The sequence below is a fragment of the Panthera tigris genome, chromosome B3 (genome assembly GCF_018350195.1).
Source record: "Panthera tigris isolate Pti1 chromosome B3, P.tigris_Pti1_mat1.1, whole genome shotgun sequence".
In the NCBI taxonomy this organism is placed as follows: domain Eukaryota; kingdom Metazoa; phylum Chordata; class Mammalia; order Carnivora; family Felidae; genus Panthera; species Panthera tigris.
Window position 1 is genome coordinate 18,449,272 of NC_056665.1, and position 24,300 is coordinate 18,473,571.

The 24,300-nt window shown below is 47.0% G+C and overlaps 1 protein-coding gene across 1 annotated transcript in view; it reads right to left on the reverse strand.

The window, feature by feature from the left end:
* The window catches only part of ADAMTS17 (ADAM metallopeptidase with thrombospondin type 1 motif 17), a 343,084-nt gene that overhangs the window by 97,179 nt on the left and 221,605 nt on the right, over positions 1–24,300 (reverse strand). Inside the window, exons 15-17 of the mRNA XM_042989202.1 lie at positions 19,550–19,677; positions 6,957–7,077; positions 2,386–2,454 (exon numbers count right to left, since the gene is read on the reverse strand). Of these exons, the coding sequence (XP_042845136.1) occupies positions 2,386–2,454; positions 6,957–7,077; positions 19,550–19,677 (318 nt within the window). The remainder of the gene's footprint in view (positions 1–2,385; positions 2,455–6,956; positions 7,078–19,549; positions 19,678–24,300) is intronic.

Here is a 24,300-nt window from a genome sequence, read left to right on the forward strand (position 1 = left end):
TCCCAGGCAGGATGACTGGAACCAGCCGGGGTGTGGTCCTCCAACATGATTCCTTCCAGACACTTCCCCCAGCCACGGAGAAGGGCAGTGCTGGCTCGTCCGAACAGCCTGCTGCACGCGGCCCCTGCACTGTCCAGTCCTCACAGCGTGAGGCAGGGGTTTTTGATTAAAAACAGTTTTTACTCTAGTAATGCTTCTCTACTTGAAAAGTCTGGCCACCAAAAACACAACAAAACACACAGAACCAAACCAAACAACAACAAAACACATCTTTTAGGATTACAACATTGGCTTTTGTGCCACAGATTTCTCTCAGTGAAATCCATTCCTTCTGGGGGAGTTTGAAGACTTATTGGATTCTAGGGATACAAGACAATAAAATGTCAAAAGCAGAGACAAAAACTGTTTGGGGTCAATGTGATTCAAACCCTTCTGGAGAGGAATCTCCATTTAAACCGCAGAACTGACCCGGGAATAAGGATCTGCTTGGAGAGCTGAAGTATTCTCGGAGAGAAGCTGCTGTTAATGGAATCTTTCTATTTTGTGACTAACAAACCTTAGTGTGAACATTACTAGGCTGCTAGAATCTGAGGCACTGGATACATCCACCAAGATCCAGATTAGTTCATTTTCCACATTCCCCAGCAAGGTGGTATGTTTGCAACCAATGTCTGGTCACCATGCCTGTGTTTAAACTTAACTTTGGCACAAATAATAATACCGAAAAGGCACCCGTTTTTTCTCTCTTCTCTCAAGAACCCTGGGGGGTAGAGCAGATGAACTGTGAAAAGCTCAGGGTAGATGAGGCTTATCCTCAGGTGACCCCTGAGTAACACAGCAGAGGACTCATTGCCATTCATGGGTTCTGCTAACCTTTCTAAGATGAGCTCCTCTGCTCATGACTTGCAGGGAACCAATCAAAGAGACAATCCCTGAAATGGAAGGCAAGTGTTTTGTCCACAGAGCAAGGAAACCACCTCTACCTCACTGTCCTCTGTCTGATGGCCCCTACTTTGACTCACAGCTCAAAGCCCATGCTGAAGTTGGTGTAAAAAGTGACCAGAAATGGTAAGAGTCCCATCACCAAGTCCCAGAGCACCCTGCTGTCATCCCTCAAACCAGATGGCCCCCTATGCAGAAGCCAGATACCACATGTTGACTAGGCATGAAATATAATTAAAGGGGGGGGGGTGATTTACTCTAAGAATTCACAAGATAAAGTCACATTTGAGGTAGCGTAGCAGGACTTTATCTTTGGAATAATTTTTCATTCTAGTCTCTGCAATCAAGTAGGAGAAATCCAGTTAGAGGGATGTGATTTGGGTTCATGAGGAAGCCGTGGATAAAATTCAATGCCTTTGCCATCCTCCTGGGAGGACAGGTAATTTTTGCTGTAAGAACGAGTAGTTAGAAGGAACATCAGTGTGATGTTGACTTGAAACCGATCTTAAATCTTCTGAGGAGTTCATATCACCAGGCTATGAACACGTTCCCCTGCAAAATAATTTTTGTCTGATTCCCCAAGTAGCCTTGCTTTTAGATGATCACTTTTTGTGTTTTTAGTAACATTAACTGTCTTTGAAAGAAAACCATTGAACTGGCAAGGTACCATGATGGAATGCAGGTAAAACTCTGGCTATGTGGCCTGGAGCTCTTTCACAAGATTGTATCAAACATGTAAAAGAAACCAAAGTTCAATTTTTTTTTTTTTTGTAGTTTTCTTATAAAATACTTAGGCTTTTGTGTAAGTTTATAGTTTTCCCTTTTTACAAAAGTTGTTTATGAGAATACCTCTATCTTTATGTTTATCCCTAAGGGCTGTTCTGGGTCTAATTGGAAAGACCTCATTGTTTGGGAAGCCCGGGGGCCAGACTAATACCCTTGTTCAGTTCCCAGAACGTGAGGTCAGTGTAGGTGGGCCAAAGCAAGGCCATGACCTTATCTCTAGTATGAAGACCAGGAGGATGTTATCCCCTGCCCTTTGGGAAATCCAACCCTGTGGTATGGAGACTTCACTATGGAAGAAAGTGCCACCTTCGGCAAATTCTCTGGCACGTCTTCGCATTTTCTGCCGAAGTGTCAGGTGTGGCTGAGAATGAAGACGTATCCATGGCACACTAATGCATGTTTCTGGTCTCCAGTCTCATAACCCTTTACCTTTTATAGCTTTAAAATTGGTTTTACTCTACAGTTTTTCTTTTTCGCAATCAGTCCTACACATCAATTATATGTAAGTGATTAATGGCCTTTGTGTTTATCCGTGGCTTCATGCATGACTCATTCCCGTCGACTGTGCTCAGAAAACATTCAGGCATGTAAGCGAGGAAAGAATCCCACACCACACATGTAACCACTGGTACTGCACATAATATATAAACATCTTACATGAGAAACACTTGGGAACAGCCTTTGCCATCACACACGTGGACACCTTCGTACAAGGATTATTCTTGACTGAGGAAAAGAAGTATATTGTACTTGGTTTACATGCACATTTCCAGAACTGAGACTGGTGTTCTTAATCATGGTGGAGAGAAGGCTCATTACTTGTTATCATAGAGGGTAAATTTCTCCACAGAACCTGCATACCCCACACCGAGAAACTTGGCACGTGACAGAGGTTCTAAAGGTAATTACTGAATAAATAAATATGTGACTTGAGGATCCATCCGCACTCAAAAGGGATAGATGACATCACCTTCTCTTTTAAAAATTCATAGTTTAAGGAGGTTCTCTTTGAAAGCAAGGGTAATGCGATTCGGAACCCATAGAGTGGTTCTTGGTGGGGACTTCGGTGGGTACTAGTCTCCTTTGTAGCACTGAGGAGGAGCACAGCAGAAAGATACAAATGTCACAATGACAATTTAGTGAAGGAGGTGAAGGCAGCACACCAAGAACTTCCAAATTTCTAAATTAAAAAACTCCACTGTTTGAACTCAACCAAAGGCTTGAGAATGTGCAAGCCCTCCATCCATCCAGGAAGTAATACGACAGCCAATTCGAGCAGATCCCTCCTATAGCCGAGTTGCTGAGGGCCTCGGTGCTTCAAAGTCAGGAGTCAATAGGCCAGGGGGTGTAATAAACAGCCAACACTGACCTCACAAGGACCCAAGAGGGGGATACCCTGGGGGATGTGGACACGGTCCCTGTGTGGGTCTGCTCTGGATTCTCAGCTCAAGCACTTAGGTGAAAAAACCCAGAAGGGTTCAGGCAAGGGTCAGGACTTCAGATAATTGGGCAAAAATCCTGCATTTGATTACTTGTTATCTTTCTGGTATGGTATTTCTTTTTGATATTTACCCTTAAGGGTGATAAGACATTCCTCCTTTTCCCAATCTTTAGGAGCTGGGCTAAGATGAAAGTTACCTTCCTATCTAAACTGACAGGATTACTGAATCCATCCAGCCACACTTGGAGTCACCCAGATGTTATATGACCTGGGGCTTTATACCAGTCCTAAATTGGGTTTTTCCTTCAGCCTGAAATGCCCTTCCTCCACCCCCACTGTCAGTTAATTTCTACTGGCCTTTTAGAGCTTGGGGACCACCCTCATCTTTCAGCAGGCCTGGGCCAGGTGGCCCAGGAGAATTTGAGGCCCCGCAGCACCCCCCACTGAGATGCTTTGGCCTCACACTCAAGCTGCTTGCCTGGGGGTTCCCTCCCTTGACTGTGACCGACTTGGGGAACCTCTAGCTTTTATTTCTGTACAACTCACGTTCAAAGTGTAGTAGCACTGGGGCACCTGGGTGGCTCAGTCGGCTAAGCGTCCAAACTTCGGCTCAGGTCATGATCTCATGGTTCGTGGTTTCAAACCCCGTGTCAGGGTCTGTGCTGACAGCTCGGAGCCTGGAGCCTGCTTCGAATTCTGGGTCTCCCATTCTCTCTGCCCCTCCCCTGCTCATGCTCTCTCTCTCTCTCAAGAACAAACATTAAAAAAATTAAAATGTAGTAGTGTTGAATAAATGTTTGCTGGGTAAGTGGACTATTGGTGACCCTTTGTCAGTATCTCTGTATATGTGCATTCCAGAATGTCAGACCACGATTACAGGGTTGATGAAACTATGTTAAATAGCAATTCATTTATGTGTGAGTGAGCATTTCATGCACATCTTCTGTAAGCAGAATCCACAATGATATAAGCTTCTGCTCACAGACGGTGAACACTTGGGAAAAACAACTTCAGACTTTAAAACAAAGATGTGACATCTGGCAACTGCTCAGGACAGAACTTTTCCAGGTGGGTGAGGCTATGGGTGCTTATCTTTCTCTGAAGGTTTGCTAAGGCTTTTGTGCGCCAGAAGCTGGAAGGAAGCACATTAACCACAGGCCTGGGTGGGGGCAGCTACCCCCAGGAGGCTTCCAATGGTTCTCTGTCCCTCCACAGGGGACTGGCTGCCAGAGCCCCAGAATCCTGACCTCCCTGGGAGGAAGCCTACACATTCCTGCCCACATTCCTCCTGTGAACAGGTAGGATGAAGAAAGGGGAGGCAAGAAAAAAAAAAAGTTACTGTGATTGGAAAAATGCATCTACTCACGATGAGATCAAAGGTCAACAAGCAGATTAGACTCCAGGAAAAAACACAGAACATTTTTTACCCCCATTGGGGTTCTCTTGGAAATGAGCTGCGATGTTGCCTCCAGTGGAGATTTTCAAAGGTGTGTGACAGAACCACCCTTAGTGTTCTACTGAATTGCCCCGGGGGCAGGAGCGGGCATAGATGTGTTCAACTTGCCTTCCACATAAGGGAGCAACTGGAGTTAGCTCAGTTTACTGAACAACATTTGATTTAAATAAAAGGTTCTTTTTTTTTTTAATGTTTATTTATTTTTGAGAGAGAGAGAGAGAGAGAGAGAGCGAGAGCGAGCCCACGGAGGGTGCAGAGAGAGAGGCAGAGAGAGAGGGAGACACAGAATCCAAAGCAGGTTCCAGACTCTGAGCTGTCAGCATAGAGCCCAACATGGGGCTCAAACTCACAAACCATGAGATTATGATCTGAGCCAAAGTAGAACATTTAACCAACTGAGCCACCCAGGTGCCCCAATTTAAATAAAAGGTTCTAATCTCTCCCCCACTTTTTAAAAAATCAGTACTAAAACTTGCAGAGGTTTTGTTGCTAAGTAGGCAAGGTCAGAGTCTCATGGCAGATTGGAGCTGGGGATCCAAACAGAGAAAGTGCCATTAGACATGTCAAAACAAATAGAAATCACCAACGTTCCAGAGCAGTGTTGTTTGAGAACTTTCTGCGATGATGGAAATGTTCTCTCTCTGTGCTGTCTGGCACAGGAGCCACTAGCCACCTGTGGCAATGGAACACTTGAAATGTAGCTAGTAGGACCGAGGGCTGAACTTTTAAGTTTAATTTTAATTATAATTAAAAAAAAATTTAAACATTGATTTAAGAGAGAGTGCACACTCCTGTGTGCTCGAGTGGGGCAGGGACAGAGAGGGACACAGAGAACCCCAAGCAGGCTCTTCACTGTCAGTGCAGGGTCCCATGTGGGGCTCAAACTCATGAACCGTGAGATCATGACCTGAGATGAAATCCAGAGTCAGACACTTAACTGACTAAGCCACCCAGACGTCCCTATAACTAAAATTTGAATAGCCTAAAGTGGCCTCTGACTACTGTCCTGGAAGGTGTAGCTTCGGAAGGCACTTTCCCCCCAAACTGACTTGCTCTAGCACTACTTTCCTCAGTTGACCTCAGGAGCCATGCAGCAGGCACAGATTCTCACACAAGTGTCCTATTTTGTAGACTGGGCACCTGTCTTTAAAATCCAGAAACCAGGCCTGAAATGCACTTCCTAAGCATAAGTTTAAAATTAAATTTTGTGCTTACATTTGCCTCTGGTTTTGCTTTCACCAGATCCTGCAAAATCCTTGTGCAATAGGTTGCCCTTTCTGCAAGGTATCAAGAAGGAATGTTTCCGCTAGACCAGGTCTTCTATCCAGATAGAGGAGAGGGGGAGCACACACAGACTTCTCCTCTCTGCCTCATTCCCAGAGGCCTGTTCTGTGGGACAGAGAGGATTACCTGTGATTGTGTTCCCCTGTGGGGTAAAATTGAAGGGAAAAGCTTCTATGGAAAGTAATTCCATAGAGACTCGAGAATAGAGACTTTTCAGCTCAGCTCTGCCCACCAAGCTACCTTGGTGATGTCGCACTTGGGTGAGCGGACACTCACTAAGGCTCTGAGAAGAGCTCTCTCCCCAGAGGACTTGTCTGCTTCATGCTCCCCTCGTTATGTGTCAACCCAGACACATCCCTGAACATCATAAGCTAGTGTCCCCCAGGACAGGCGATCAGAAACCATCTCCCACCTCTGGGCTAAGCAGCCCACAGCTGCAAAGATAGTTCTAGCAGAAAGCCTCCGAAGACCCATCAGCTGAACTTGGATGGACCTCTGTAAGCACAGTGTTGGGGGAGGTCTACATCTGGGAAACAGGAGACTCCTCTCTTCTGCATTCACGGTTGCCAGAGAGGCAGCTCAGACTTCCTGGAACATTCGGCTTCATGCGTGTTTTAGGGATGTGTGTAAATGCGGTCCTACTTTAGCTGACAGAACACTCAGAGAATCTTCTGTCTATAGGTAAAAATGACCTGGCCAAGTGTCACATCGGAAGACAGGCTGATGCAAAGCGCAGGGGAGCCCATTGGGCAGGTCAGGGCAGCACCACTGGCCACCATAGGGAAACCGCTCGCTTCTAGGAACCTAAAGATAATCTGGCTAAACTGTTTTCTCTTTGCCTTTCAGAAATCATAAAACTGAAGGGCCAGGTCACCTATTATCAACTAGAAGGTGTGTGATCATTGGCTTTGGGTAAAGGAATTAAAATCTATAAACACCTATAGGCTGTCCTGCAGCGGCAGTAACCCTCGGGGCTCCCCCTCACCCACACCCTCCCCACCCCCCACGAATGGCCAGGGTCCCCTGTCCCTCGGGCTTCGCACTCACCTGTGCCCCGAGAGTGGCTGAAGTCGCCCTTCACTACGCGGCAGGTCTTGCCGTCACCACTGCAGACCCCACACCGGTCTTCCTTGGCCGCGGACCCGATGATGCCATCACAGCCGATTTTCTGAACAACCAAAGGGCTGGGTTATTCTGTGTCTAAGACTCAGAGGGATCTTCCAGGAGAATCTCTACAGGGCTGACTTCTCCAACAGGCCTGGCAGGCATGGTGCCTGGGGCCTGCCGGACTCTCAGAGCCCTCGAAAATATTTTATTTCAAGATCAGAAGAGAAGGGGCACCTGGGTGGCTCAGTCGGTTAAGCATCCGACTTCAGCTCAGGTCATGATCTCACGGTTTGTGGGTTCGAGCCCCACATCGGGCTCTGTGGTGACAGCTTAGAGCCTAGTGCCTGCTCTGGATTCTGTGTCTCCCTCTCTCTCTCAAAAATAAATAAATGCAAAACAAAAATCAAAATCAGAAGAGAAAAAATGAATAGAATCCAGCTTGTATTATATCTGTTTTTATACCCACATAGTTGCCAGACATATTTTTTATTGTTACAGAGGAGGGGACCCAGGAAGGCACATATTTATGCCTCCGAAGTCAGACTGAGGCCTGAAGCCTGGCCCTTCTAGCACCTCCTGAGGCAGAGGCCATGCCTCTGACTCCCACACACCCACTGGTGTGGCCACAACTTCACAGAATTCATGTTTCCCTGGGGCTGTGTGGGGCACCTGTATCTGGGTTCTAACAGCCAACAGAACAGTGTGCACAAACCACACTGACTTTTCTGTTGAGGCCAGGAAGCCCAGAGCTCCTTGAGACATGGCTGAAGACATGAGACCCCCCCATTTCCCTGTAGAGACTGAGCCCAAGAAGACCCATGTCTCCCAAAACTTTCAAAAAGGCATGTGTGAGGGCAGAGAAGAGTAACCTGACCCAGAGTGGTTCTGGGTGGCACAGCCTAAGTCAGTGTGGGAAAACTGGGAAAAGATTGTGAACTCTTGTTTTTCCTTAAAAAACAAAAAAAAAAATGCGTGAGAATTTTATATTCCGCAAAAAAACACATCTAACTTTATATTCTGGCGAACACGGAGTATGTGTTGGCTAAATTGCTGAAACTCTGCTTTCCCCCCGGAAGTGAGTACTTCCAGAACAAGAACGGAGTTTCTCCACTGCCCCGTGCCCTGCATTAGGGATTGACGGTTCAGGCCATAAGGAAGTCAACAGCCAGATAACTCAGGCCAAGGTGATTTCACTCCTTCCCATGATGCTTGGGTGAATCTGGCCAGGGGCTTCCCTCCTTGCACCCCACTCCAGCAGGGCGTGGAGTGGAGCTGGCTGAACAGTTCATGACCTCCCCGCTCCCCAACTTAATCAGGACCCCCTGCTTCATGATAGGAGTGGGTCTTCAACGGGAATGTGCATCCGCCTCTCTAGGAGGGCTGTCAAGGCACAGACTCCGGGATCCTGTGCCCGGCAGGTCTGGGTGGGCCTGGGGATCATGGAGACCCAGACGCCATCTGCAACACCTGGCTGCACCCAAGAACAGCCTGGAGGAAGACAGGCTGCCACAGTGGACCCGGAGCCTGGAGAACATTGCAGGAGCTGCCTAGATTCATGATCGGGACTGCCGGCTGATTATTGCAAAGTTGCTCGATACAAAATTATATGGGCTAAGAATCCAAGGCAGCCACGATCCAAAATTTTGCTCAACCAGCATGGTCAGCGAGGGCCCTGGCTGCACGTGTGCTGTCAATCTGTGCTGCTCCTTTGGGTTCTAAAGCTCCAGCTTGCTTCCGGCCCCCAAACACTGGCTTCTTTCATGTCATCCTGACATGTCGCCACACGTGGCTTCCCTCTCTCTCAGGTGCTCTGAGCTCTAGACTCTAACGATGTGGACTTCCTGTTATCTTTTAACCACACTCCTGCTGGCTTGCCATCCCTATCTGGTACCTCTGTTAGGGTTTCCTGATTAAATAGCTTCTAGATGTTCTAAGTTAGCATCCCACTTTGTCCAGACCACCTTTCCCCCAGCCACAATGATGGCACCTGACGAATCGAAGGCCACACAGCAAGTTGTTTGGTGGGGCCGGGAGCAGTACCTCACCTCTTGCCTCCCAGCCCTGGCTGCCTGGGAATCTCCCCTGATTGTCTTCAGTCAAGGACCAGGGTCACTGGGAGGCATTCTGGAGAGGGTAGGGCCCCTTCCCAAAGCCTGCTGGGTTTGCAAGAATGTAGAATAAAGAAGCTAAAAGAACACGAGAAAAAGGAAAGTGAGGAGAGCATCTGCGCCAGAATTTCAAAAGGCCACGTGCCCTTTGGCTAGGTGATCAGGACAAGGAGGCAAAGTGTGCAGTTGGCAATCTTCCAGAGCAGGAGTTCACTGGGAAGCTGGAAGGACAGATGTGGGAGGTGCTTCAGGGAGGAACAGGGCAAAGACCCCACTGGGAGGAAGGGCGCTTAGGAGAACACACACCTTCCTAGATGAACAAACCACTTCTCCCAGAGTCCCCTGAAAGAAGGACCTCGGTGGAAAGAGACAAATGAGAAGGAGAAAAGGCTGTGGATTAAGTGAGCACTTGCAAAGCGCCTGCACAGCCAGACCAGCACTAGGTGCCCTCATGGCCAATCCTGGCAGGAGATGCTGTTGGCCCCAAACAAGCAGAGGCAAGTTAGGGAGCAATTTTCTACTCCTCCTGATATTCTTGCCACGGCTCCCGAAACGTGGCAAAAAGAACATGTACACAATGCAGCAGCGAAGCTCTGACCAGTACTGATTTAGACCTCAGGGGATCCAGAGTTTAAGTAGATATAATGTTTGGCATTGATTTCCCTTTTTTCCGGGAAGAAGTTCAAGTTAGTTGGGAGCCCAGTAAGGCCTGATGTCTGTGGGGCTGCTAGGGCATGCTTGGCCTGCACGGAACTAGCACCTGCCTCTTTTCTGAGAGTCTAGGATATTTCCAGGCAAGCCAGTGCGGCCCATCCTCATCAGTGTCTGTTCCTCTCAGGGGGCCAAATAAAGCATCTAAAGCGCATGGGCTTAGATCTGGATCTGAGACAATGGAGGATCCTTTCTGAAACATGATCACCTGCTTATTTTTTTGATTGGGACAATTGTTCTTGAGAGCTAAAATTAGTCTATGCAGATGGTATGCCCTTTCAGACAAAGTCTTGCTCTGCATGTTCTGGAGAACCTAAAGGGAACAACTCCTCTCAGTCTGACCAGCAGTGGTCAGTTTCTAGGGTAGACCAAAGATCTCCCAGGCCCAGAGCCACAAGATCACGTGGGGTAGCTGTTCTCCAACTCCAGCATGCCAGAATCTCCTGGAGGGCTGGGCGGGTCACCCATTGTTAGGGCGGGGCCCACGAATCTGCCTTCCCCAGGGAGTTCTCAGGCAATGCTGTGGGCCCAGGTCAGATTGGGAGACCACTGGGCTAGGTTTGGAGCTCAGAGATAGAGCCCCTCATGGAGACGGCCACTGCCACGGACGCTGAGCTTTCTGTGTCCCGAGGAGGCAGTGTCTACTTAACTGATACCCCCTGTGCCACTGAAAGACCCGAGGCATGAGTTCCCACTGGGAAAGTAACTACTGCTGCCTCCATCCTCTGTCACCCCTGAGCTGAAGCAGTTCTGGGCTGAGGTATCCTGGAGGCATGTGGGGGAGGCCAGCAGAGCAACAAGGACAACAGAGGCTGGTTCCCCTATACTCTCAGGAAGCAGATCCCCCCCTACAATGGTGCCCAGGGCAGGTAAATGATCCATGGGAGGCTCCACCATGACACACTCTCTAGTTACAAAACCCCAAATGCCCTCAACTGAGGGCCTCACGGATCACCTGGATGCTGTTCGGTCCTTCCGCTCACAGGGCGGTTACACTTCTACCTCTCTCCACCAGGGAAACAGAAACTCAGATCTGGAGCCTTTGATAAGCCTTGCTTGTAGGATTCACATCATCTTATGTGTAAAACTGTCAATGGCTGGATACAGGCGGAAAGTGCTCTGCTCTTTTCTCCCCTTTCCCCACCCAGCATCTTGTTTCAATTTTAAAAACCAGCCTCCTTTGCTAAAACTTCACCTCTAAGAGCAAACGTAACTCAGACATGACTTCAAATTGTAGGTTGATTGCCTTCTGGATTAGGGCTAAATTACCCAGGCAGGTAGGCCATAAGCTTCTCTTCCACAAATGTCATGCTCAAGGCTGTGGTCACTATGCATATCCTGAGGATAATTACAGATTTGGATAGGAGCCTCAGTTTACCCATTCTATAAACTGGAATATTAACCTCAACCTCAACCTCAGAGGTTAAAAAAATGACCTCTCCTCTGGCTCACTTCTTGGGACCCTCGTGACAGGTGGGTGCTGTCAGGACAGATGGAGACAGCACACAGACCATCCTCCCCCTAAGAGGATGGGGGACAGCTAGTACCTTATCTGAGCACAGTAGGGCTCAAAAGGTAATTGTCCTTCCACAGAACCCCTGCCCTCTCCACAAAAGGAAGACAGGGAAGGAGAAAGTAGGCAGGACCACATCCTTTCCCTGGTCCCTCTTCGTGAAACATGCAGAGAGAGCCAGTGTCCAGAGGGTCATCCACAGGTGGGTTCTCCCATAATATCAAGCAGCGCCCCCATGCAGTGGGTCACTGTCTGCCCCAGTGGGCTTCTCAGATCATGTGCAAACAAGGACACATGGTCACCCTTTGTATTAATTCTTCGAGACACCCAAGGGGTCAGGACAGGTTTGTATGTTCTGCCCACTGGTATTATTTTAGGCACCTAGTGTGTTTGAAGGCAGGGCACACAAGGGATGTCAATGTCTAAGAAGCAGCAATCACAGAGGCAAAGAAGAGAAGTCAAACTAACCTGCCAATAGTGGCATTTTCTCCCTTTGCCCCACAGTTAGTGCAAGTGACATAGAATATTTTTGCAAGGGACTGGGATTTTTTTTTTTTCAAAATGGAAGTTACCAAAGCATAAAACTCATTAATTCTGAATGTTAGAGGAGTTTTAACAATTGTATTTATGAGGACTGGTGTTCTAAGAGGGCAAGATGACCAAACCAAAGCAAACTCCAAACAATGAATTCTAGGATCTTCCTATGCTTTCCTAGTGATCCCTAGCAGTTACTTTTCCACATACACTAGGCATTCCTGCTACCGATTTCTGAGATTTCAGAGCAGGTCTTAAAGTTCCTGGTCAGCATCTGCAGGTCTGAGCCCTGTTCTGCTAACAAACTGCGGTATGTAGGACACCAGGGGAGGACACTGCCGGGGGCATAATTAATCAAAGGCTCAAGATGATAGGGAACTGGTGGGGAAAGCACAAGCTCTTTTTTGGTAGAGGCAGTCCCTGTGAAACACACAAAAAGCCTAGAAAGGCTTTAGGGCTCAGCACGCTGTGCTGGAGGAGGGGACAGGATGAGCCATGGACAGTGCAGCCATTTCTCCCAGACGTGAGAAATATCCATCTTTGGTGATCTGAAACCTGGATTCTGCCCGCAGAATCCTGCCCCTGCTCGGTAGAAGATCACCAGCAACAGACAACCTCCTGGTCACCACATATAGTGGCCATTTCTCCATCTTCTTTGACTTGGTGGCTTTGTCCCCTAATAGACTGTAGTGTCTACTTTTTCTCCACGCTCATGGTCACAGCCCAGTTTAGACCCTCACTATTCGGGACATGACCTATTGTACCTGTTTCCTCCCCTTTGCTGCCACATTGATCTTCACCTAAGAGATGAGAAGACCCATGGTGGAGTACGTCCACACTTAGGGATTCAAGATGCTCCACGATGCCATGACACCTGCTCATCACCTCAGCTTTCCTCCCTCATCCTCTAAATGCACACTGAACCCGATCTCCTCCCAGTCCCATTGCCTCTCAGCTACATGATTCACCCTAACAACCTCCTACCTGGTTTCCTGGGTTCCATTCAGGCCCCACACAGCTGATTCTCCATAACCAAGGTGGGTTCACACCTCTGCTTCAATCCCTCCACTCCCGACAGAATGAAATCTCGATTCCTGTCATGGCCTGAGGCCCTGTAGGGTGTGGGCCCTGACACCTCTGCCCTCACATCCACTCCTCCAGCACCTGCTGGAGGATCTCCTCTGCTTCTGGAACCTACCAGCCTTGGAGCCACCTTCTGCCTGGATCATTCTGTTCTGTCTTCATGAGGCTGGATCTTCCATAAATGCCATCTCCCTGGAGAGACCCACCATGCCATTCAGTCTTCCTCAGCTACAATCCCCCTCTCAATCTATGAAACCATTTTCTTCTTCACATGGACCAGTCCTTGGAGAGACCATGTTTGTGAGTTTATGTGTTTCTCGTCTGCACATTGCATGGGGACAGGGACCCTCTCAGTCCTGCTCACCGTTGAACGTCTAGCACACGTTAGTGCTTAGCACGTGAAATGTGCTCAATAAATATTTGATGAATGAATGAACCCAGTTCTACCCTATATACTTTCTGCTATGTCTAAACCAAATCTCACTGGCTCTCAATTATGACTTCACCTTTGGTTGTTAGGGTTTTGCTTAAGTCTCATCTTCGGGACAGACTGTAAGCGCATGGAGGGTGGTGTCTTACAATTCTTTGTGTATGGTGGTCCATTAGGCAAATAGAATTACTTGTGGAATTTAGGAGAATTCTAAGACTTCTTGTGACTTCTTGTATTCTTGTCCCCCACACCTGATCCCAGCAGCCAGCATGGTGTTAAGCACATCACAGGTGTTCAATAAATGCACAAGAATGATGCCTTCTTACCGAGCTGGGCCCTGGGCAAACTGGGATCAGGAGACTTTGATTTTCAGAATGGGACCTCTGTCTCTCTCTTATGCACCCTGAGCCAGCCAGCAACCCTTCCCCAGTGGTGAAGTTTATTGTCTTATTTGAACTGGGACTTTCTCATATAGGTTTGGATGGCCTTTGTTTTTTTGTTTTCTTTTGACCAGGAATAGAAGCACTTGCACTCTTTAACTTCATAGCTATCTTCCAACTATGCTTCATTCAGTCTCTTCTGTTGGAGGGATGCCACTAACTTCTTGTTTTAATTTTAACTGAATGCTTTTAGGCCAGCGGCACAGCCCCCAGCCCAGTGTTTCCCGGGCTTCTGTGTTAGTTGCACCAACTCTTACTGTGCTTACCTTTTTTTTTTTTTTTTCACTTTACCTTTGTCTTATTAAACTACACATAATTTCCTCAGAATGGATGCATGGAAAATAAAATTTCTAAGTTCTTCTGTGTCTCGTAATTATTTTGTCCACATGCTTGATTGATAATTTAGCTGTGGAGAATTCTATGATTATCCCAATTTTCTGCCAGGGTCAGTTTCTCTGTTTGTTTTTCTTGGTCTTTCTTGTTCCTGCTGCTGGTTTTCTTCAAATAGCTGTTGATCTCCAGTTGACCATTCGTATTTGAGAATGAGGTACAGAAAGGTAGACTGAAAGGGCTCTATATTTGGGGGTGGGAGGGGTCATGTGGCAGGCTTCTATTTGGGACTGGTGGCAGGAAAGCTGGAGTTCACCCCTAAACTCAGGAGGGTGAGTGTGTGCTCAAGTGCCGAGGTCACACATCTGCCTCAGTTGTCCTTATACAGTTTATCACACGACTTTGGAAAGGAGCCCCCTGATACTTTGCATTGAGCTTATCACCTAACAGCCCATCAAGCTCCAAGTGCAGGGCCAGTCGTGATCAGCCATGTTGTATGGCCCTTTGCCTTCTTTCAATTTTCAGCCCACACCTCACTCCCACACTCTGTTCTCAAGTCCTAGACTCCCTTGAGCGTTCTGCTTTCTTTTCCATTGCGACTCTCCTCTTGTTTCATTTCTGGCCTCGGCTGCTTTGTTCCTTCAACGAAACTTCCATCTACTTCCACCCTCCACAAAGAGGTGGTATCTTTCTTTTGTCAAAGGGCCTCTGCTTCTCTTCGCCATCATGGTTTGTGCTATTCTGCATTTACCATCGGTTTAGTGGAGTCCCACGTGAGGCTCCATCTGCCAGCTTAATCCAGAAGTTGCAATGGGAAGTTAATTAGACAAAGGGGGGGTGCAGGGAATGACTCCAGACTTTTTAGGCCCTGCTGTCAGTAAAGGTTCGGCACCAAAAGTCACACACTTCAGAGATGTCAACTGCAGTGTTGTGACATGGGGAGAAGCAGCAACAAGGAAGGTGTTGTTGAAATATAGGCGTAAGCACAAACACCTGTTAGGTTTTCCTACATGCTTGTTACCTCCTTCTTCACACAGGGGGACTCTGAGGCCAGAGTCTTAGAATTCTCCTAAATTCCACAAGTAATTCTATTTGCCTAATGGACCACTATACACAAAATGGGAGGCCAAGAAACACTGGACAGTGAAAATAGTTCATTGAAATGGGCTCCAGATTCCAGAATCACTAGAGTCCTAAGAGCAGGGGAGCCATCCACCCATGCATCCACTCACTGCTGTTCTCTTTTCAGTATGTAATCAAAGGCTCTCCTCCAAGCCAGCAGCTGGTGGAACACAGATAATTGGACACAGTCCTTCCACCGAGGAAGTTTATGGGACCTGAAAGTCTTTTGGGTGTTTATCAAGCCCAGGATATGCATACGAGTAAGGATCTCAAAGAAGTGGGACCCTAATTGGATGCCTATGAGCATACGTGAGCTGATGAGGCCTTAAAGAATAGCCAAGTGTACCTGGTCTCAGGTTATCTTCAGATCTACCCTTCACTTTGACTCATCGACTGAAGGTCAGTAGCTCTGAGGGAAGTTGTACATTTGAAACGTATGAACTTGATTTCTTTGTCTCTGCAGGTCAACATAGGCACTGCGGATGATGGGAGTCCTGATTTATACAGACTTGCTGAAAAATAGACAATGTTTGTGTTTCTTTCCCCAGCTCGCTCCTACTTTTATGAGTGCTGTTAAGTTTCATTTCAGCATGTGAAATAATTTGTGACTCACTGAAATGAAACTCCACTCAGTCCTCATAAAAGCAGAATAAAATGGTATTTCCATGTTTCGTGTTCTGGTTTGAATCAGCCTGCTCTGTGGAGCTTAGTGGAATCTGCTCAAAATGCCATGTGGGAGCCTCTTGTCCCCTCCATTCCCTACCAGCTCGTCACCGTGCTTCTCAAAATTTCCCAGAACTCCTTCTGCCACCCTAAAATAGCAAAATTTATAGCTGAAGGGAACAGAGGAAAAAGCTAGTAAGTGAACCATGGCAGTATTTCTGTAAGTGCTGTCTTACATAAAATGTGGATGATTTCTACCTTTTATCCAATATAATTAGATAATAGTATTGGTGAATAGGTACAGATCCTTTGCTCACTAAACTCAAGATTTTGTTTTATTACTATTCTTCTCTTTAACCAATTTTCTTTGCCTTACTCATTCACAAGTACCACAGGAATCCAAAACATTCTACTTTGGCAATTACTGTAACTAGGTATCGATACTGTACTTGTATTTAATTTCTTATACTCTTATTTAAGTATGCTCAACATTCTTATAAAACTTTATTAACTCTGACTTTACTCATTTGGATTCTTATGAGAACGGACTCCCCAAGGGGCTAAATTTAACCTTTGTAGTTTCTCTCAGAGGAATAAGTGCTGTTAGAAAAATCACAGGTGATATTTTTAACTTCTGTCAAAAAGTGAGTTGTTTTGCAGGGATTTGACTTCATGAGGTGCTTATGGGTGCATGCTCCCACCACCTACCAGGATGGTGGTCTTCTTGCTAGGACCGGTGGGCTGCCTGGAGGCAGCTGGTACTTGTGAACATCCATGCAGAGGAGATGGCAGTTCTGAGAACTGACAGGTGGGGCAAGGCTCTGATGAGCATGAGCCTGCCCACCTGCCACAGAGCATGGCCAGAGGGGCCACTGTCTGTACCTGTGTGCCCTAGTGCTCCTGTGCTGAGCAGTGGTGCCTGGTTAGTGCTAGTCTCACTTCAGCTGTCAGTAAATGCAATGATCGTTTGAGGCATTTGAGAGAGACTGGGGTGGGGGTTAGGGAAGGGGTGGCATCCGGGAATGGCAAGGCAGGTGTACCCATGTTACTGCCATCACGCCCAAGTGTAGGGCAGGTTCTGGCTTGAAGGCTGGCAGAGACCTGGTAGAGACCTTGGGTGGCATCTCACCCATATTGTTCTGACTGAAAAACTGGATATTTTGCTGTCATGGCGCAGGGAAGTTCCCTAACTGAAGAGTGTGCAGTGAGAACCAAGGTCACATGGGGCACCTGGGTGGCTCAATAGGTTGAATGTCCGACTTTGGCTCAGGTCATGATCTCCCAATTCGCAAGTTTGAGCTGTGCGTGGGGCTCTGTGCTGACAACTTGGAGCCTGGAGCCTGTTTCAGATTCTGTGTCTCCCTCTCTTTCTGTCCCTCCCCCCTCCCCCCCCCCCCCCCCCCACGACTTGTGCTCTCTCTCTCAAAAATAAATAAACATTAAAAAAAAAAAAAAAAGAACCAAGGTCACAGAAGGGACCCATTGGCACTGATCACTTAGAGCTGAAATCATGTCTGGCCACTTAACATTGACCCCACTGGCCAGAAAATTTCAGGACTCTTAGAAATGTCTGCACATTGGCAAGAACATTGCAAAAGATGCTGGCAACAGCCCAGAGGTAGCTCAGATGGTGCCTTCTAAAGGGTACAAGTGCTTTTTACTTGGAAAATTGTCCTAAAGAAATGTTCATCGCCACACTGTAGGATGGGCCCTGGAAGTGTGTAAGTTAGGAAAGAAAAAAATCCTCCACTTGATTTGCTAGCAGATTTATAGGGAAATGCCGGCAATTCCTCATTTTGGTGACAATGATAAGACCTGTGTTCACACCCCCCAAGGCCCTGCACGTTCTCCACGACAACGCTGCAGCCCTGAGGGTCCAACTCCACCACCATCACGGCCTCCTTCCCCAGAAGGATGCCTTGCCAAGACTCTTGGGCACCTAGTGCCTGTCACCCATGCATATCTGGATTTGATAACAAAGCTAGGCAGGGCCAGAGGGGTCTGGATATTGCCAAGCTTTTTTTCTGAAAAATCCCGTTTGGGGACTAGTTTGGACTTCGCAGGGAAAAAAAATCCACTAGGGTTGAAATGGCCCCAGGAATCACCTTAGAGGTTGCATTTGTGTGTCTTGCTGCCTGCCTCCCCTTTTACTCTGTCTGTCTTCACTGATTCACCAAAACGCTGCCCTCAGCCATACTTGGGAAGCAGAGAGAACAAGACGCGCTACCTTATGGGGTCAGTCGGTCCCAGGCCTGGAGGCAGGTTTCTGGTGTAAGTATAGTTAGGGGGAATAATAGTTTCTCTCTCCCGTGACCCCTAGACTTTAAAATTTTTCACATGCTTTTAATAGTTCCATGAATCTGGACATCAGAGATGGGTGTTGACTTTGGGAGGTGTGGGCACCCCGAAGCATCAGTAGGCACATGGCTCCTGGGATCCGGTTTCTCTTTTCCAAGCAAAATGAGAAGACCCCTCAGAAGCCCTTGGTCAGTGGACTCCTTGCTTATTAGTCTCATGCTGCAGATGCTGGTCAATGGAGGCCAAACAAGGAAGAGTGAAAATCAGAGGCAAGCCCTGGTTTTCCTTTCTGTGCCAAATGCACAGCAACCCTGCTATCCATCTGCCTGCTGAGGGCTCTGGGAGCCACCGCCTCCTCCGGCTCTCAGTGGGCTCACCTGCTGAGGACACGGCTGAGGCAGCCTGGCCTCAACCATGAGGAGGGCACATGTCTGTGGCTGAGGGTGAGGACTCTCTCATGACAGGTGCAGACCCAACTGAATCAGCAGGAAATATGGCACATACAGCACAATGGAGGGTGGCATCATCTGAGTCATGGCCCTCTGGGCACACACCCTCTTGACTCCTACCCCAATTCCAGCTGCTGTACACATCAGGAGGATGGCCATTCTGATGGACAAATAGGACCGTTACGCTGGGCCAGGGAGCCTTGAGTCAGGAGGGCCCAGCTTCAGGTGAGCCCCCAGCTCAGGCAGATTTAACGCAGGTGGAAGGTGCACTTCTACCCATCCCCTCTCCCTCCCTCTCTTTTTCCTTTTGTCTTCTTGAATGTTACTTATCATCATTTTAATGAGTTGCAGACATCCAACACCAGGATGGCTTTGGGGACTAAATTGCAGTTGTCCCCAAAGCCAGCATATTGAATTGAATTCCCAGCACATTCAATCCAGCATACTGAACCACCTGTGAAGGAATCTGCTTAGCTCGACGAGATCTTTTGTAGCTGAACAGAACATAGCTTGTCCAAAAACACATGCACGTACATCTTCCAGTCTTACCTTAGCATTCTACCTGTTGTTCCCTTCACCGGAATGGCTAAAGTTATTTTAAGATTTTTGAGATTATGATGTCGCCACTACTCTTCCAGCCACCTCAACTACCAGCTGGCCTATAGATAAGCTTCATGCTCAGTCACTGCTGAGGGAGGGAGGGGTGCCAAGCTGCAGGAGACAGCACCATGGGTGCCTTATGGAGAAAATCCGTTCCCTCCCCAGGGCTCTGCCCCTCCCTGAAACCTTCTGGGGTGAGGGAGGCTCCCCTCCAAAGAAAGCCCCACCAAAGACACAAGGAAAACACGTCACCTGGCACTTGCCGTGCACACAGAGGTCGGTCTCATAGGGCCCACAGGGTGTGCCATCCAGGACTCTGTCGGCCACCAGCAGCGGGGACTCCTTCCCAAGGGGTGAGCAGTAGAGTTCACATGGTTTATCTGAGGAGGGAAAGGGGAAGGTGGACATTGATGTGGGAAGTGGTTTGTGGGCCATGCAAGGTGCAGGTGCCTACGGATGGTGGCCCAAATGATGAGAGGTCAGCATGGAATAAAGGTCACAGGAACCTGGCACACGCTCAGAGACATGGACCTGCCCCTTGGAACACTCAACACAACAAATGGAGAAAGACCCTCAGGCACAGGTGAACAACACATGGGTGAGGGCTCTGTGGGCTTTTATTCATCTTATTCTTCCTTTTCTTTAAGACATTAAAAATACCAGGTTGAAAAAGCATTTTGTTGTGTGCTAACATCTAAGTGAGTTGAATATATATGAAGGGTGAGACTAGGAGCGTCTCTTGTTGTGGGGGCTGGAAAGGGGGAGAAGGTGAATCAGAATGCCTTTGGGTAGGAGGGGGTGTGAGCCCCATGGATGTCTCTACAGCAGTGGCTTTTACTAAAAGCTTTAGTGCTCCACTGGCTGTTGGATAAAAACTTCAGGGCTGAGATATGTAGCAAGAAGGTCCTGGAAGAAACTGAGCAGGAGTAAAATACAGGAACATAGCAGCCTCTAGGACAACTTGGAAGGGTCATGTCAGAACCAGGAGAGCTCCTAGAACATGACAAGTTCTCATGCCTTTGCCAAAACTCTTCCTTATGCTTGGAAACCTCTCTCTGCACATAGCTTTCTGGGAGATTCCTATCACCCTAGAAGCTTCTACTCCAGAGCTCTCCTCTCATGCCATCTCTGACATGGAATCTCCCTCTGCACTTTGCTTATGCCTCCATTAAAGCCCTTAACTATTATCCTATTGTTTTATAATTGTTTGAGTAACTTCCATATACAAGAGGGTTTCTTATAAGGTGAGTTCCATTGCTAAAAGAGTTTGAAAGGGATGGATTTTAATTATTATCTTTGGATTTGAAGAACTGACAGTACTGGGAGCCCCTGGAGGACAAGGGACTGAGATTTTTCTCTCTTGTCCTCAGGCCAGGTCCAGGACCTGGCTTGCAGAAGGACTTGGTAAATATTTTAATCTTTCCATATAAACTTTAGAATTAGTTTTTCAATATCTACAAAATAACTTCCTGGGATTTTGATCGGGATTGCACTGAATCTATAGTGCAATCTATAGATTCAACTTGTGAATCTATAGGTCAAGTTGACAAGATCAACTGACATGACAAAATTGATTCTTGTCATGAATCATTGAAACATGGAATTTCTCCCCATTTAATTTTTAAAATTCATTCCTTACAGTTTTTCTCATATAGATCTTACACATATTTTGTTAGATTTATACCTAAATATTTCATTTATTGGGTGCTCGTGTAAATGGTATTGTGCTTTTAATTTCAAACTCCATTTGCTCATTGCTGGTATACACAAAAGTGATTTTTGTACATTTACTTTGTATCTTGTAACCTTGTTATAATCATTTAATAATTCCAGGAGTTTTATTCTTTTCTTCTATTTTTTGTTGTTGTTGTTGATGCTTTTGGATTTTCTACATAAATCATCATGTCATCTGCAAACAAAGGTAGTTTTATTTTTCCCTTCCCAATTTGTGTATTTTTCATTTCCTTTTCTTGTCTTATTGCATTAGCTAGGACTACCAGTATGATGTGGAAAAGGAGTGGTGAAAAAAAAAAATCCTTGCCTTGTTCTTGATCTTAACAGAAAAATCAAGCTTCTTTTTTTAATAAATGAATGGATTTTGTTCTTCCGTATGTAACTGAGAAAGAGGAATGCACCCTTCTCTCTCTGTGTCACCTAATTCCAATGATGTTTATGTGATTATTTTGCAAGGAAACCTCCAGAGAGAGAAACAGCAGCACGTCTGTGCTGCCTCTGTCAGGCCCTTTGTTTCCACCATGATCTTTCTCCACTGGGTCCTTCCACTGGTTTCAGGTGAGCAAGGGCAGGGGTAGAAAAAGGCTTCTGGAGTTGACTTGGCCTCAGAAGACCTTGACATTCCAGCTGGATAGTTCTTGTCAGAGCAGATGTGCTGTCTCACTCAGGCTCTGCGGCTTTCATGACTGAATGACATTCACTAAACCACCAACATTTTCAGCAGCTTTCCAAAGCTCCTCTCTCATGGAGCTCTGCTGACCAACATGCCCAGTGGGATGTCTTGTCTTATAACACTAGAGAGAAGCTACAGAGGTTCAGTAGAAATGTTCAGCTTGTTTGTTCCAGTTAGTTGTGGGCGGAAACTGCTGTGAAGAGTAGTTTCCCAGGTAAGTAAAGTAATGATGTTTCAATGTTTATTCATTCAAAAAACAGGAATTGAGCCCCTCCACCACACAAGGCACTCTTGTGGCACTTTGGGGAAAGAAAGATGAGTAGTGTATGCTTTTCAAGGCCCTGGTGGTCTAAGGGACAAGTACACAGCAAATCCCAGAAGAGGCAGACTGTGAAAAGCCACATGAAATGGACCTGAGCTGTCAGAGGACAGGGCACTAAGTGGAAAGAATGACCCATTTCCCAGCTAGCAGGCTAGAGGCAGTTGTCCCTCCATTTAAGTGGAATGACCCAGGAAGGCAGCCAGTGGAAGAGGTATGGGAGACTAAAATGTAAACTGAGATCAGGTTCTGGGAGGCTCATCTGACAAAATTTTTGAGGTGCTCTTTGGGACCTTGAGGTTTCCTGTGAGCACCTTGGGGAATGAATGGGAGAATGCAGCACCACAGCCCCCAGTCTGAGTTGATGGGTGTATCTTCTTCACATCCTAGGTAGGCTTCCTCTAATGTTACATTGTAAGGAAGGAAGGGTCCCCTGGGTCCAAGAAATCTGAAAACTACGTATTTTACCTTTAAACTGCCTCAATACTTGGCATAACTGAGCTTTGAAGTGATTTGTATAATAGCAGTAATAATGGTGATGACGTTGATAAAATCACAAATAACATTAATTATATTTCGTGTACAAGGCAGCATGCTAAGTAGTACCTGTGCACTTCAGGTGGGTGCTGTCATTGCTCCATCTTATAGACGAGCATGTGAAGCTCAGAAAAGGTACAGGCTACCCAGAGTCTCTTGATTGGCAAGGCCAGACCCTAGCCTCTTTGTGCCAGCCTAGTTTTCTTTCGGACACTGGGGGCCAAAAAAACCAAGAGACAAAATGGTGTTACTGAAAACAAACCACTAGTTTCATGAATGTTTCTGGCTTCTGAATATACTCTGACTTGAGCAGAAATGGAAATGGGATTTGGGTGAAAAAGTAGAGGGTCTTTTGAGACAAGTTAGAAAGACCAGACTTCGAGGGGTGAAGATTTTGGGGGGCTCTTTGGTGTAAACAGGAAAGTAGAGATTCTCCAAAGCAGGGGGGTTGACCTCTAATGGAGGATTTTTAGCAATGACCCCAGGCAAGAAAGTACACTCAACTCTGTCCACACTGTCCTCCTTGGCTTGGGAAGTCTGGGGGCACCCAGACTCCAGAACAGAGTTCAGACATAACACTTCCTTCCTTTGCTCAGACTGAAACTCCATTTGTCCATCTCCTTTTCTGAGGTCTGTGCTCAGAATTTAGGGTACCCCACACCTCTAGGAAGGTGTAGTACTCTCTCCCAAAGGGACTCAGGATAACCTTTATAAAACTTGAGGAGAAGCCCCTCAAAATTCCCTGAATATTCCCATTGGATGGGCAATTAACCTCCAGATAAATAAGGTGCTGTGATTTTCTCTGAGCACAGTATCTTACATTCTTAGTAGTACAGAAGGAGGTCAAATCTTAAAAGCTATACAACCACACACTCCAAAGAAAGCTTAGAGTGTCCCTCTTGGCTGATATGTGCCAAGATGAAATTCTGATTGAGGCTGGACTGTCTGCTGTAAATCCTGGTCTCTCACTGGCCCACTTGTCTCCAGGACTCATATTTTGATGAAGAAACCACACAGGGCAGGGGAGATGAGCTCAGGGGCTTGAGAGCCACCTGATCATATCTGCTCATTGGATGCCTGGAGGACTCCCCCTGGTGCTTCATGATGAAAAGGACACTTGTGGCTACTGGCACTCTTGCTGTTCTCTCTGCCAAGTGGTTACAAGGTCTTACTAAGGTGGAGACACCACTGAATTTTGAGGCCATCACAAGTGCTCACTCCAGCTCTGGCTGGCTATCTTGGGGGGTGGGGTACATGCTGAGGAGGCTGCTTTGTCCCCTATCCCCAAAGCTGCCCACCATGACTCCAAAGCCAAGCCTTAGTTGATTGGACCAGAAGCAGCCACTTGACTGTAGTTGTGCCACTCAGTTCTTTTTCTCCACCACAACCTCATAGCCACGCCTCAACTGATTAGACTAAGTGTAGCCACAGGTAGACCAATCAGAGTCTCTCTCTTGAAAAAATAAGCACTAAATTCAGATATGGAACAGCTGTGTCTGTTCATGATTGATGGATCTGAAATAAGTCTATACCCCCTTATCCATAATCCAGAATTCCAAAAAGCTCTGGAAACTGCAAGCATGTTCTTATATTTGTGGCAAACGCATTTGGCAGCAAAACCGGGCTTGACTGACATGAGGCTGTTGGTAGTGTGCAGTATCCTCATTAGAGATTGTTCATGGATTACTTGGTAGAGATATCACATGCGTCCCTGGACTGTGGGGTGCTTCCCAGGGCTCC